The sequence below is a fragment of the Stegodyphus dumicola genome, chromosome 6 (genome assembly GCF_044657685.1).
Source record: "Stegodyphus dumicola isolate Sdum_Otavi_A_Nest chromosome 6, ASM4465768v1".
NCBI classification, from domain to species: Eukaryota; Metazoa; Arthropoda; class Arachnida; order Araneae; family Eresidae; genus Stegodyphus; species Stegodyphus dumicola.
In genome coordinates, this window is record NC_140773.1 from 208,050,682 (window position 1) to 208,065,839 (window position 15,158).

A 15,158-nucleotide genomic window follows, 5' to 3' on the forward strand; every position below is an offset into this window, starting at 1 on the left:
TCCACTATTAAACCATAAAATTCAATTCAACAGCAATATCGCAAAATAATTTTTAAATGAGCATATCTTTAGAATTTCCGATACGCAGTCTCGCCCCCTGGAGATAATTTTTCCCCCCCGTACAGTGTTGCCATTACTCACTTTGAAATAGTTAAGTTCTTAATCAAAAACTCGTAAATGAAACAACAAATTCATAGTTACAAACTATGAAAAAGATAATAAAACAAATTTCAAATTTGGGCTTCCAGATGTCCACATTCGGGTGGAGACCTACGTTATTCAAAATTCGATGGCTCTAGGTACCGTTGTTTTATCACAATGCGAGAAATATACATACATTTATCCAGATTCTTCATTATGTAATTTCTTTAAGTATAATGCAGGGCTCTAATATTTGGTGGCAACAATTTGAAAAGTGACATGCCGTTTATAGTGAACCAGCACAAAATGTCAAAACGAAATTAATAGCCCTTCTGAGCAAATTGCCCCTTTGGGCTAACAAGGTCCTAAAATGAAGGAAACATAGTCATGTTTTTGCAAATAAAATAAATAAAGGGAGAATATGTGAAAAGTAAACTGTCAATACAAGAATTATAATGTAGGATTATAATGTATCATTATAATTCTTGTATTGACAGTTTGCATTATTATCATTCTAATGAACTGTAATTCATCATTTGGAATTATAATATATCATTCTTTGTCTTTTGACAATACAGTCAATTGTAGGATCATAATTAGTAGTACAGCAATTTCGGAATAGATGGAGGTGGATATATTATTAAAGACGTTGTGAGAATACATTAAAATATAATCATGAACGTTTGATATGTTGATATCGCGGTGAATAACAGAATTTTCAACAAACCAAGGATAGTTGACCATAGTGCGAAGGATTTTTATTCTGTAGAACTTCTGTTTCTTCCTATATGTTTTGGGGCAATTGCCCCTGCACGGCGGGTTGATTAAAAATAAAAGTAAACTTAAGTATGCCGAAAAATTTCAACTTCTGGGTAAAATCTTAAAGTTTTCCTTCTAAATGCTTTATTTTATTATGCCTTAATTTTAAGCCCTCTTTCATTTTTTTACAGCCCACCATCCGCCAAGCGATAAAACCATGTGGTTCGACCGTGTGGTTCTTATGTAGTTCGACTAAGATTCATATTCCGACGAAAAAACTGCTCGTGTGAGAGTTATCTTGTTTTTTCCCATGTCAAACGTTAATACGGGACAGCTTCCCTTAAAAAATCCTCGACTAAGGTTATTCCTTCCCTTAAAAGGAAATAGGCGTCGCGTTCTTTGACGTAATCTTTTAGTTTTAATCTTGAAAACTTCATTTTTTACAGTAGATATTGTGAGGTGTATGTTAATTTTATAACAGTTATTTTTAATTTTGAAACCGTGAGGAATATTACAAGATATATCTCGCATGTCCCAACTTGGCCATGGCTGAGTGTGGAGACATATAAAACGAAATAAAATCTGATTCTTTCACAAAAAGACTAACCAGAAAAGTAATTTATTGCATGTCGAAAGAATTCTTAAAAGCCAACTGTTAAGTAATGATCCATCCACTAAAGAAACTTAAGATTCAGAGGCCTTTACAAATGCTGGCCTTCAAACTACAAAATATATAAAGATCTATAAAAAAAAAAAATCTCCCGAAAAGTAGAGAAGTGAAAACGTTGCGAAACGCTCATATGAGAATATTTTCGTAGAAAACGCTTTTGTGTAATGGTGTTAAACAGTCATGGAACTCCCTTGTTGGAACTTTAAGTTGTTGGCTGGGCACAACAACTTAAAATATGGTTAAATAATATAAGCTTCTTTCTCCCGAAGGAAGCCTATATTATTTAAACCCGGCTTCATATATTGTTACGAATTTTGTGTATATGGTAATAATTTTAGTGAATTTATATGTGAAACTGTGGTATCTCTTACATAATGTAACATTGTCTGAAGACATGAAGCTTCGCCAGAAAAATAAGATTACAGGGGCATGTCTATTTAACATTGAGGTAAATGGCTGTCTCTCTAAATAGGCGAAATATCGCCAAGGCGGTGATGGAATATTTTGGCGACTAACTTTTATTGCCAAAATTTGACTAGAAATCTCCAAACGTGGCGATCTTTTGGCGACATTTTTGTCCAGTCGCTGTATAACTGTAACTGAATAACTGTAATTTATGTAACTGTAACCGTGTATGCCTTCTAATAATTTCGAGAAATGGAAGGTACTAGAGATTTCTGGGAAAAACTTTCTAACCCGGAGAGGGCATCAGTTTTGAGTTTTTTTACTTTAGAGCTGACTTGAAAATTGATTTCTTCATGCGAACTTTGCCTCTTGGATGCGCTTTGCATTGCGTTGTGTTTAACGTTTGTAGTAGTTTGAAGTATAGTTGCTGATTGTTCTCTGTGATACCGAAAAGAGCTGTACGTGTGCTTTTGTGAACCGTTCCAGATCTGTAAAGTGTTTCTTTTGGGAAAAGATATTTTATCAAGCCTTCATCGGTTCTGTGTGCATTCAGTCCATTACGTACCTGTATGCACGCAATAATAATATAATAATTTTAAATAGATGTTTTTAATAATTTTAAAAGCAGTTTTTGTTAATTTTAGAGGCCTGACTCTCTGTTCTTTGTCCTGTTTCTTAGTTCCTTCTAACATGTTAAATTTTAAGGAGCCTGATGACAGTATTATGCAGGTACAGGTAGAAGCTAGGCCAGCACCTCTTTAGTGGCAGATATCGGCTAGATGGTGACTTTATTATATAGAAGGCGTTAGAGTAAATGAGAGATAAGTTAAAGATCTTATGTTTTGCCGAATGGCATACTCTAAAAACAGGTAATACGAGAGGCCATGGAATATTCCCTGCGGCGGCAACACTTATGAAATCGAGTGGACGTTATGTGCATGAGTAGCGTAACGTAGCTTAACGATCCAAAAATTTCAGAAAGATTCGGCTAACTAAATTTCGAACATCAAAACGGTGCAGTAATAGCTGCTACTTAACGTTCAAAATATAAATGGTCAGCAGTTTCAGTAACGGAAGGGATATAATCGTAATATGTAACAAACTGAAGTATGGTTGAATTTATTTATTTTAAAATTTAGTAAATTCATTGAATTTAAATTTATGTATTCCGTGCAGATAGCGGGCTTTGTGTGTTTTATGCTAATATTCGTATAAACTGGGCATTTCCTATTTTCCTGGAATGCATTCATATAACTAAAATTCAAATGGCTTTATTTTTATCCGTTTTTTTGCCAAAGGTGGGGAGGGGAGAAAAAAAAAGCCGTGTGCAAACTTGTGGAAGATACCGGTTTCCGTAAAAAAATATAAGAAAAGGTCACCAAGAATAATTTAAATAAAATCAGAAGTGCGTAAAAGCGAGTAAATAATGTTTCGTAGTAAAAAAACATGAGCAAATGCATATTTTTAAGAAGAGTGCTCTAAAAATTCACGAGATGAAAGACTTAAAATATGTTTAGCAATGGTAAGAGTCAAGTCTTTGTGCCAGTATGTATTTTGTATTATAGTTTCTTTTGGAGTTCTTCTTTTGAAGTTCTTTATTTTTTTTTTATTTATTTATTTTGAAGGCATAGGATAAGTATAAAACACCAAAAATTGCTATTCTGTTTTTGATAGTGATGTTTTTAATTTCATATACTATAAATTTCCACCATCTGTAGACATGCAATATTCGTGGTTTTCTTCGCTTGAAATTTAAAATTTCCTAATTCGTACTTTTAAGAAAAAATCCTGCAACGTGGCCTTTTCTCAGTGTGGTTGGCGTCAAGTAATTCATTTGACTTAACACAAAATCATTTACGTGAGATTAATATGCAATTTTCAATCAAAACATTTTCCTTTACATGGAAATATTTTCCTGAGATAATGAAGCGCTTTGTTTGTAGCACACATGTGAAGCACACTTGTAGAGTCGTTAGGTTATTTTGAAGCAGGATGCATGAAAAATGTGCAATGCCCTCGCCGGGAGTCGAATCTGGACTTCACGAATACGCGCCGAGTGTGCTACCGTTGCAGCATGAAGGCTTGCTAGAAGGGAGTATTTTCTCCCTTCTTTTAAAGAGCAGCTGGGGGTTATTAAGGTATATTATCTCTCCTTTTAAAGGATGTGTTTAAAGGGTCCCTAATCCTGGCGGTGACGAATTCTTGTTGTCCACCTTTTAGTTTGGAGTCAATAAGTTATTTTGAAGCAGGAGAGATGAAAAATGAGCAATGCCTTCGCGGGAGTCTGGAACCTGGACCTCTCGCATTCGCGCCGACTGTGCTACCCTTACATCACGAAGTCATGCTGGAAGGAGGGAGAAAATACCGTATTTGTTAACACTTCATTAAAAGAAAGCTTTTTTTAGTTTGCTAAGTAAAAATAATGAAATTCAGTTTCGTGGTTCGGAATGTCTGTGAACGTAACGTGGCTGAGTGAATAACACGGTACTGAGCTTGTTCTGGAATGGGTTCTTGGGGAAAATGCTGCATGGTTTGCCTGTGGATAGTATGAATATAACTTATCTTAAAAAAACTCAACCAAAGTACCCCTCCCGAGTCCGATAGTCTATGCCTGCTGTGCAATCAGCAGTTAACCAAAACAAGTCAATCTTTGCCTTTCCTAATGTGATTCTCAGTAGGATATTGTGCCTTACATTCTGCTTAAAACGAGACAATGTCTTTAGAACTGAGGTGGAAATCTAGAAGAAAGAAAAGCTGTCAAATGCTTTGATATTTTTCTCATACCTTTAAAAATGAATAAAAACTACATGTGACAAGATTTCTTATCGCAAATTCCATTCCTTTCAGCGGTTATTGTACTAATCATCAAGATGTGGCACCTTTCATGTGACGATTGCATAAAAGCATATTTCGATTTGTTTGGGCTTTGTTCTGGGGGGAAAAAAAAAAAAAACACGTTTGTTTTTTGTACGATTGTTTACCACAGTTTTAAATTGAAATTCTAGTCTGAAAATCTTAGTGAATTCGAGCTAGTGTTCCTTAATTAAGACCTCTACAAAGATGACACCGTTATGCGTTCGTTGGAGAAAATTATTAGCTTTCCTTTTATGTATTTGGCTAAAGAAAGTGTAGCTGTCGTAGGAAAATAATATATTGAGAAATTTACGATTGCTTAAAATTACCTCTGTTAAGCATCAGTTACGTAACGTCGTTGAATTGAATGTATATAGTTTTATCTAAGGTTCTTTTTCCAATTGAAGTTATTCCCCTATTCATTCTCATTTTCTGAGCCCACCAGCGGCCGAGCGGTAAAGTCGCTGAACACTGGTAGTTCGGTCCGAGGTTCGAATCCAGCGAACGGGCTGGCTGCATGGGTGTTTTCGTGGTTTTCCCCATGTCTAACGTGCATACGAACCAGTTTCCCTTAGAAAGTCCTCCACGAAAGGCATCCCTCCCCTTAGGCAGATAGCCCTCGTGTGCTTTGCCATAATTAAATGCACCACACCATTCTCATTTTCTGATTTCTCTTACTCACTTGTAGGTTATTCACATTAATGTACTTATGAAGAAGAATTTGGGAAATGTTAACAAATACTGTCTGCATTAGTTAATTAGTTCAGTAATTTTTTTATACATTCTCCTTAGATAATCGTTGTCTTAGTTACGTGCGCTTTCTTTTCCATCAGCATTTCCCAAATTGTGTTCCATGGGATTTCATGAGGTAAAATTAAGTATTCATAGAAAATGTTAAAAAATCAAAAACAATTTACGGATTAAGAATTTTTAAAAGCTCATATTTATATATAATCGACCAAACAATATTTGGGCTATGCTCAGTTTACCGGGCAGCTTGTGAATTAAACTGTCGCGTCTAGGTATCGAAATACTAGAAAACGAAACCTAAACGGTTGACATTATTAAAACCTTAACAGAACTAGCATTTTGGGCCTCCCATGCCAACGACAGTACTTCTCTCCCTAATCCATCTCGAAAAAATGATTCATACGTGCTGTATTTTGAGTATAAAATAAAGTGGCCAAAATTTTACTAGAAGAACAGAACTAATACGTAGATCTGTCCGTTTAGCTGGACTTCATGCTCTGACAGTATTTGATGGCTTCAAAGCAAAAAATAATAAAATATAAATGAAATATAAACTATGAATCAGATTATTTACTAAAACGTTTTAATCATTACACAGGTTTGCAAAATTGTGCGTTATTATCATATAGTAGTGCATTGCTGTCTTACAGAATGTAAATAAAAAATGAATATGAATAGAAATTTTGGCACACCGGAATTGGCAGTAGCTTCGTTACTTTTTCTAGACATGATCTGGATGAAACGAAAATATAAATAAATAAATAAATAGTTTCCATATTGATCAACAACTGCAGTATTATCAAATGCCTCTTTCCGGAGCAGTATGTTTTCAAGCCAAACACAGCACTACCTATCAGCTTCTAAAGATTATCAGTACGATTACTGAAGGCATGAGACTTTCGATTAGATCTGGAATCAAGGACTGATCTTCACTCATTCAACTAAACTTCCTAGATTTCATTATCCATATCATTGCTTTTTTCATCAGCAACTGGAGTCTCAAGGTACACTTGGGGAGTACGTTCTCAGTTACTCGCCGTATCCAAATTGGTGTTCCTCAAGGGAAGTGTGCTAGGCCCCCATCTTGTTCATTATCTATACCTCCCGACCTCATAATCAATTTCTCATTGCTTAACAATAACACAGGAACTTTCTTCAAAATTATCTTGCCCCCTTAAAAATTGGTACACTAAATGGTTCTTTGCTGCCAACACACAAAAATCTGCTGCCGTCGTCATTCGAATTCCAGAAACACTCTCGATGCTTTCCTCCTCAACCAAAAGACTAGATTAATAGTTTCACTTACCTTGGTGTTAATCTAGACAGCCAACAATTACGTCAAAAGTCACGTCAAGAATTACATGGAAAAATCAGTTACATTATCTGCAACATGTTTCCGCTTCTTGAGCGAAGCAGCAAGCTCTTCTTGAAACTTAAAGTCTGTCTAAGTTTAAAAATGTAACCTGTTCTCCAGTGCTTTTCTATATGCATCCTCGATCTGGGGTCATGCGGCAAAAAATCAATCTCTACCAGTTGCAAAATAATAATAGTAATAAAACTCTCGGCATGATTATAAACGCTTCCTAGTACATTAGAATCTTCGTGATTCACCAAGACCTCAAAATTCAATGCATCAATGATTATAATTAGAAGAAATGCCATTAACTTCTACTTCGCTGTGAAATATCATCAAAATCGTTTAATATCCATTTAGAAACGCAGTCCTTTGGAAAACTTTTCTTATGAAGCTAATACTTTATTTAACCCTGCAAACTTTTTATCTTTTTCACTTTGACATTCCCTTTGCTAGATTTACGATATACTTCAAAATAAACCTTATCATGGGCTTGTGTCATCAGCTTCACAGATTGAACTTAGTTGCATTTTTGCATTTCTACTGATCATCCTTAAAACGTACGTTGAATACCATATGGAGCAAAGGGACTCCTGTTACTCCAATCAACATATGGTCCAGTCAAGTTTAGTTCAGAGTGTGTAAATAAATCTGGGGGAAAAAAATACTCCCAAGCGAGCGTTTTGTTTTCATTTACGGACTCATGCACATTTCGAGAGCACTTGGGCTAACGCCACATTGGACTAAAAATATTTAAAAACAGCATATCTTTATAATTTCCGATAGACAGTCTCGCGCGCTGAAGGTAAAACTGTTTTATTCTCTACAGTGTTGCCACTGCTTGCTACAAAATATGAAATAGACAATAAAACTAATTCCAAACTCGGGATTCCAGATGCCCATGCTTGGGTGGAAGATTATATGTTATTCAAAATTTGATGACTCTAGCTACCTTTGCTTTTTCACAGTGCTAGAAATATACGTGCATTCATGTCAATTCTTGATTATTTAGTTTTTTAAATATAATACAGGCCGATAATATTTGGTGGCAACAATTTGAAAAGTGATACAGCCGTTCAAAGTGCTTCTACGCAAAAGGCCGTTTCGGGTCTAATAGCCCTTATGGGCTAATAACGTCGATTATGAGACTAAGTATTATTTCTCTTTCACATATATTCTTCACAAAGATATCTTCTAGTATTGCTTATCTTTCAGTGACTCTCTAGTATATTCTTTTCAAAGCGATCGTTAAATTCTCCCTTATTTGTATTTAAGTTAGTATGTTTGTTTTGCATCTGCCAATGCTTCACGAAAATCTGGTCGCATAAATTTTTTGCGCCGTATTTTTAGGACCAGGAATTTGAATTTCCTTTGGTTTAAAACTTGAATATCTTATCGTAGTAGATTTATATTGTAGAAAATATTAATAAAAAAGATGTAATTTATTCATTAAATCTTAGTCCTTCATGCTATTTATAATGCGTATAGAAACAAAACTGAACTAAAACTTATTATGAAAATGAAAAGGAGAAAATGCTGCAGTGTTTGGAAAAGCAAATGTTGTTTTAGAAGGGGGAGTAAGATTATTTTACTTTAACTGTATGGAGACGAATTCGCTAACTTAAGATAAACTTTCTTCGGTAGTTTTCGATTTTAATTTGGCAGCAACAGTGGCAACAGCTGCATTCTAGATTGCGAATCGATCGGCTTCCTCTTTTTTTTATTGGTTGAAGGTCATAAATCATTGCATGATTAAATACATCGAATAGTTGCGGACAAGAATTAAACGGAATTTTCTCGCTTATAATTAAAATTCCATTTTGTTGCACCGCTTTGTTAGTAATTCAAGGAAACGTTTTTGAGATTTTTTGTAGTCTTAGTTATAGAGGGTGTTTACTTACTTTTAGAACGATATCGGGACCACTTAATGTTTAAAATGAAAAGAATATTTTTCTAAATGTTCGATCTGATGACGTTTTTTTCTGGATTATGATTTCCGTGATAGAAGTTCTTTTCATAAAATTTCCAGAGGTATTGATTTCCGTTCCTTTTCCTGTACTTTCCATTAGTCGTGGTGGGTTTGTTCTTAGAAAGAACTTATTTCAAGAGATCAGGGTGTGAAACGTCAGGGGACTTAGCAGGAATACGTTGAAAGGGTACATGGGCAATACCTGTGTCAGTCTTCATTCTTTTAAGGAATGCATTGGTAGTTTCCTAATTATGACTTGTTGCTTTGTCTCGATAAAATTTCACTCTTTGAATGTCATTGATATAAAAAATAAAATTTCTTCTGTAAATATCGGACTTAAAACTTTTACTTAGTACATTGAGTTGATTTTAACACTTTTTTCCAACTCTTAATTTTTAATTTCCCATTGTAAGAAGATTCTGCAACAATCATAAACCCTTACTGAAACTCACTTTACATTGACAGAACCAGATTTCGATAATATATAGACTTTTTTTTTTTTTTTTTTGTGTGTGTGTGTGTGTGTGTGTGTGTGTGTGTGTGTGTGCTTAGGTTATATGTAGTCATTTATGCTTCATCAAGGGCCACAGGCTGTTTCTATTTATCTCCTGTTAGATAGTTTTCGTACAGGGTGCTACAAATTGTTCTGTGTTGAACACATGTCTCGGCAAAAACTGGTGAACATTGTTTTTTTTAGCATTTTTTAAGTTGTAAATCAAGGTTTATTATTTTATTTATTGCAATACAGATGTGTTTAAAAGACTTGACGCAAATTGATTTCTGCGTCCGCGATTTTCTCTTGTTACCAACGATTTAACATCAGAAACAGTACTTATTTTCGGGTATTCGTTTGGAATCTTCTTTCCATGCAGAAGTAATGATCGGTGGTTTTTTCTTTGCCGATTAATAATGTTGCTTATTTTGCACTTCGAAATTATAATGTTACGTTTTTTTCTGACACCAGTTGTTGCGCTATTTTCTTCCTTCACCGTTCATACGGGGTTCGTAGATTTGGAGTGAATAACGACGACACTTGATGAAGTACCGAAACACACTTTATTTAGCAATATTAATCAGGACAGTTCCAAAGTCACTTTTTAAAGTCATCGAAGATCTACTATAAACACGTGGGAACAATCAGCGTCACAGGCTTCAGGTTATCAGGCTATAACAACGGTGGAGACAGCTTCACTGCAAAGCACCAGAGTATAGCTCCCGTCTCTGCTCGGTCGTTCTCGGAACTCCACGTACTCTCGAAACTCTCCACACTACAACTCGCGATGCGCTCAACAACACAGCTCCCGACTCTTCGGTTCAATCGTTCCCTTAACACACTCTCTCGACGATGCACTAATCGCGATACACTAAGATACTCTTCAATGAACTCGACGACCAACTCACTCAATGACTGACTATCAGCTCGCTAGACGAGGCTCACTCACTGACTGCGAGCCAGCAGGGTTTACATAGCTTTCGGCTTGTGTTCGAGAACATTCTGGGCTAAACCAGTAAGAATTCGTTCCAGAAGGTTCTCCAACCGTCCATGGTATATCGCCAATTTTGTCGCCAAATGGGGCAACCCTGCCTCCCTTGCTATTTTATGGCAAACCTAAAACTGATTTTGCGGGGAAGCCATCTTACCGCGCCTGGACATTTCGTAACTATAATAACATGCATTTCAGACCGTTTCTGATTTACTTAAATATCAGCGAATTGGCCGAAAGGCAAAACACGCACTGTCTGAAATAACTCAGAGACCAGCTTAAATAGTATCTTTCTTTCATTTTTTGCATAGCGCGCGAAACTGTAATATCATTCTGACAAGAAAGCGTGGGTTGAAAGCTAGAGCGATAAAAATGGTTGCTTCAAAATAAAATTAACAGTTAAATAAATTAAATTAATCCCCGCAATATATGTTTGAAAAATTATCTATGTTACAGTTATCTGTGTTTGCAAAATTTATGTCGATTTTAAACACTACTCTTTTTGTGGCGTGTTTAAAAACCTTTGAAGTATTTATTTTGTGCAGTTTCCGTGTATAAAATGCAAGTTTATTGAATTGTTTTTGGATATTTTCCAAATATCCGTGCTTTAATTATTAGCCCAGAATGACTGGGAGTCCAGTGTAATAATAAATACAGTATCGCAGGACATTCTTTTCTTATTAGACAACAGCGACTCAGTGGCGTCAAGGCGCAAAATTTGAAAAGCTGTAGTCTTAGTGCATTAAAATGCCTCTTATTGAATTATCCGTTTTTCTTTCTTATCATATCTCAACCAGTCACCTTCATCAGACGGTACGGAACCGCAACCGTTGTTATCTCTCCGCTTTACTTTTTTAAGAGTCAGAGTCCATTCGCTTCTACCGTTTTCACCTTTGCTGTTGTGTCGTACATGGTGACAGTGATTTGCTGTGGGTGACATCACATGAGTAAATTTTTAAAATTGGATACAGACTCAGCCACCCTTTTTGATGGGAGATCATTATTAAATCTACCGTATGCAGTTATGTCAAGAAATGGTGTAGCATCAGGAGAATTTTTTTTTTTTTTTTTTTTTTCCAAAGTGAAACTGCATTACTCCTGGTAATCGAAGAAAGCAATTTTGTGCTGCTATAATCACCAGTTTATATATATATATATTCGAAGATATGTTCTATGGTGTTAAACTTCGAATTTAAATTTATTTTGCTGGACCTCATTTTGAGATCATGTGCAACACCGTGGGCCGAAGAAAGTCATTGAATTTGGATACCTTAGTAAGTTTTAATTCTTGTTGAATCTAAATTTGTGTTAATTCGAAGGATCCTCTGTACCTTTCATTCTTACGGAGATATAATTTCAAAATGTAATTTTTTATTCTAATTGAATGAAATTAAGGTAAAAATAGCTGATTTCTTGTTATAATTTGCTTTTACTGATATTGTACAATGGTTAAAAAAACTCAGTGGCGCGTTATAAATTGCTTTCCTTATTTCGGATGTCCTAAAAAAAAATGCTATCTCGTAATTACTTTCACTAATTATTCTATGAGTGGAATGAATGATGAATAAAAATTGAAACGCAAAACAGTCAATTAAGAAAATATTTAAGAAAACTTACCTCCAACCAAATGTATATGTAGAGAGAGAGATTCAGGGATTTTGATATCAGAAGTTCCTAAAGGCTTTTATTTCATTTTTTGCGTCATATGACATTACATTAGCATAACTTTAATCATCTACACGACCTTTCTGATTGGTAGTTTTGAGAGCTGTGTACCATTCCACAAGGCATAAAACTTTTAATTTACCGTTGTAATTTTAACAATAGACACATTGTTTGCGAAATTCTGATCACTCTAAAGATAATATACTAATTCTGTGTGTGCTATTACTAAGGTTTATTTTATTAGCATTTCGTAAAAAATGTTTCTAGTATTAAATAGTTAAATAATAAAACTTCCAGCATAGTATGCTTCAGTTCTAAAATTTTGGAGTAATTGTAAAACTGGAATTTTTCCAACTTCAACTATTTTCGCCTCGTTTTGATGAACGAGGTGAGTAGAATATGATGAAGATTTTAGGACTGACGGAGAACGCATATATATATATATGTGTGATTTTAATTTCAGAAAGATGTCGAAAATACAGAATACTCTGTTGGATGTAGAATTACCTCTTACTGTGACACAAGAAGCAGTCCTTCGAGGTAAATCGCGTGCAGATAATGTTCTGAGTGATGGCTTACAGTAGCTTTCAACCAAGGTTACTGTACTACAACGTGCGCTCTTCCTCATCAGAAATCTTTGAGCGCATGACATTCCTGACATATACTGTGCTCATACTGAATAGCTAATTTTTAGCAATTCAGTAGCGACTTTCAGCTGCCTTGTGTGCTGTTACTCTGCGTAAAGGCAACAATTCCCTACTCCCTCTTTATCTTCGTTTCTACTACTTCTGTGAGTCAAGTGGCGTCATTGAACTCGAGTATTGGATAGAGCATAACTTTGTCTGGTGACCTTGGTCAACCAACTTTCACAAGTCGTCCTCCGATTGAGTCTGGGCCAAATCTAGAAAACGACAGCTAGTCACGTTCCACGAAGGCTTAATCACTGTGAGCTGGAGACCTCGGCGGCAAAGAAAGTATCTTTGGATGATTGCTGTGTACGGACGGGCGTTATTTGCTGCAAAACAGCATTCTGTATTCATTGAAGGTATAGTAGTGCAAGCGGCAACAACAATTCACATCGTGCCATCGCTGTGCCTGTGAACCAGAGGCAGTGAGCTATCCGTAGCGATAGCCCCCCAAACTAGTATGCCGCATTGTCGAGGAGGATTGGACCTGCCTCCATGTCGTGTCCAGATCTTTATTTAGTGATTGTCACTGATGAAACGGAAGCGAGACTTGCGGCTGTACGAGCTACCTTTTGCTATTCAGTCGTCTAAGAGATTTTGTACTGACATCATTGAAGATATTATCATCGATTGCTTTGCTTCAGTTGAAGTTCAAAGGGGCGGCATGACTGCGAGCCCTTTTTGAACAATCCTATAAGAACTGCTACTGATGATACTGCAATATTCAAAACTCCAACACATTCCGTATGTCACCTGCAGCCGTGATTTGTGCCATCGGATGCGTCCTTCTGGCCTTTATGGTAGTCGAAATGGTCATGTTGTCCTCTCCACCATCTGGGAGAACATCTGCATTTAATGCTGGCAAGCTCCCAATTCCTACAGTGAGTCTTTACACCAGAAAGGCTAAGGTTTGGAATAGTTTCGCTATAAATAACTACTTAGTCATCTGAAAATAAGAAATCCAACAAGTTATGATCCAGGTTCTTGGATCTTTGCCGTCCAGTTTATCATTCCGGAAAGAGCACATTTTTCACTGGCCTTACAAAGTATGATGATGATTATAAGTATGGTCTTGGTAAAAAATCCATGCAGTCAAATTCTTCCAAAATTTGAGAAAATACGATGCAGCATGCTGAGTTCTACGTTGCAATTGAGGAAAAAAGTACCCCACCAATAAATTTTCGGATACCATATATGCTCATTGACATATAGGAATATAATATTGATGGCTTTTCAATGGTTTTATTTTCTTTATCCTGTAACAATTTCTGCTTTATTAGTTTTGTTTATTGTGTTATAAATGATTAGTGGCAGAATCATAAATAATCTAAGCCCTGAATTTAAAATAAATTATTTGATGTGGACGTTAAATGTTCTAGAATTGCGACTGCGAAATGTTTTCGTGTCACATTTTGAAATGAATAAACAGGTCGTGAAGTACAATTATCAAATACCTCAGATTAAGAATAATTTCAAAACAATTTACATATCAGTCTATTTTGTGATGAACACTACGTCACTCCCACCACTTAATGGCTAGTTATGCATGTACATTGGATTGTGTTTTCCTGTTATCTTCCAAGTTTATCGTTTAAGACAAGTAAGGCACATCACATCCTACACGTATCTATATGTGGTATAGGTGTGTTTTTTTATCATTACCCTTTCCTTTCTTAGATAGGATTTGACTTTCACTTCCTTTTCATGAGTGATTAGAGGGTCGGATTGAAATTATAACCAAATACCATATGTTGTAAGTGCTAAATTATATAATTTCCTTATTGTTTTATTATTTACTGTTGGTGCCATAGGAAGCTAACTGATTGTCAAATCATCGGGTTTAAATGTGGATCATAAATAAGGTATAGGCGGTTATAGCTGTTGTGTCTTTACAGAACGAAAAGACTCAAAATTTCTTAATCCGAAAATCTTTTCGAGAGGTTGAGGGTAAGTGAACGAGAGCTCCGTTGGCTGGACACTAAATGCTCTATGCTTTAGCTCTGGACCAGATATATCTTGATGGTCCAACAAGTATTTTCGGTTAAAAATATGACAGATTCTTAAGTAATCTTGTAATAATTCAGCTCTGTCTATTCCATTCATAATTTCACTTAACCCCGAAATGGAAAATCCAATGGGTTTAAGACCTTTCTTTCTTTCCACCGACAGCGAGGCAGCCGGTCCACTGGGTTGTTAGCATATCGGCCAGGTGGCCCGCTGACGGAAATAACTTGAACAAAATAACACACTTATAAATACATATTGTGCTCAAGACGACTGCTGTGGGCAGTGCAAACAACTGCTAGACGAAGACGATAGTGCATGATGGAAGAAGGGTGCATTGCGGGTGAGAAGAACAATTTCAGTTACATATTTACAGAGTTATGGATAGGTGATTACAAATACTAAAAGTAATAAGAAG

General features: G+C 35.8%; 1 protein-coding gene across 13 annotated transcripts in view; it reads left to right on the plus strand.

The window, feature by feature from the left end:
* The window catches only part of LOC118190859 (rho guanine nucleotide exchange factor 28-like), a 565,987-nt gene that overhangs the window by 438,467 nt on the left and 112,362 nt on the right, over window positions 1–15,158 (plus strand). Inside the window, exon 1 of one of the 13 annotated variants that reach the window (XM_035361643.2) lies at window positions 11,301–11,659. The exons of the other annotated variants lie outside the window; for them this stretch is intronic. Within the exon in view, the coding sequence (XP_035217534.2) occupies window positions 11,612–11,659 (48 nt within the window). The 5' untranslated portion in view covers window positions 11,301–11,611. Of the gene's footprint in view, window positions 1–11,300; window positions 11,660–15,158 lie in introns of those variants that run through there. 13 annotated transcript variants of the gene reach the window in all.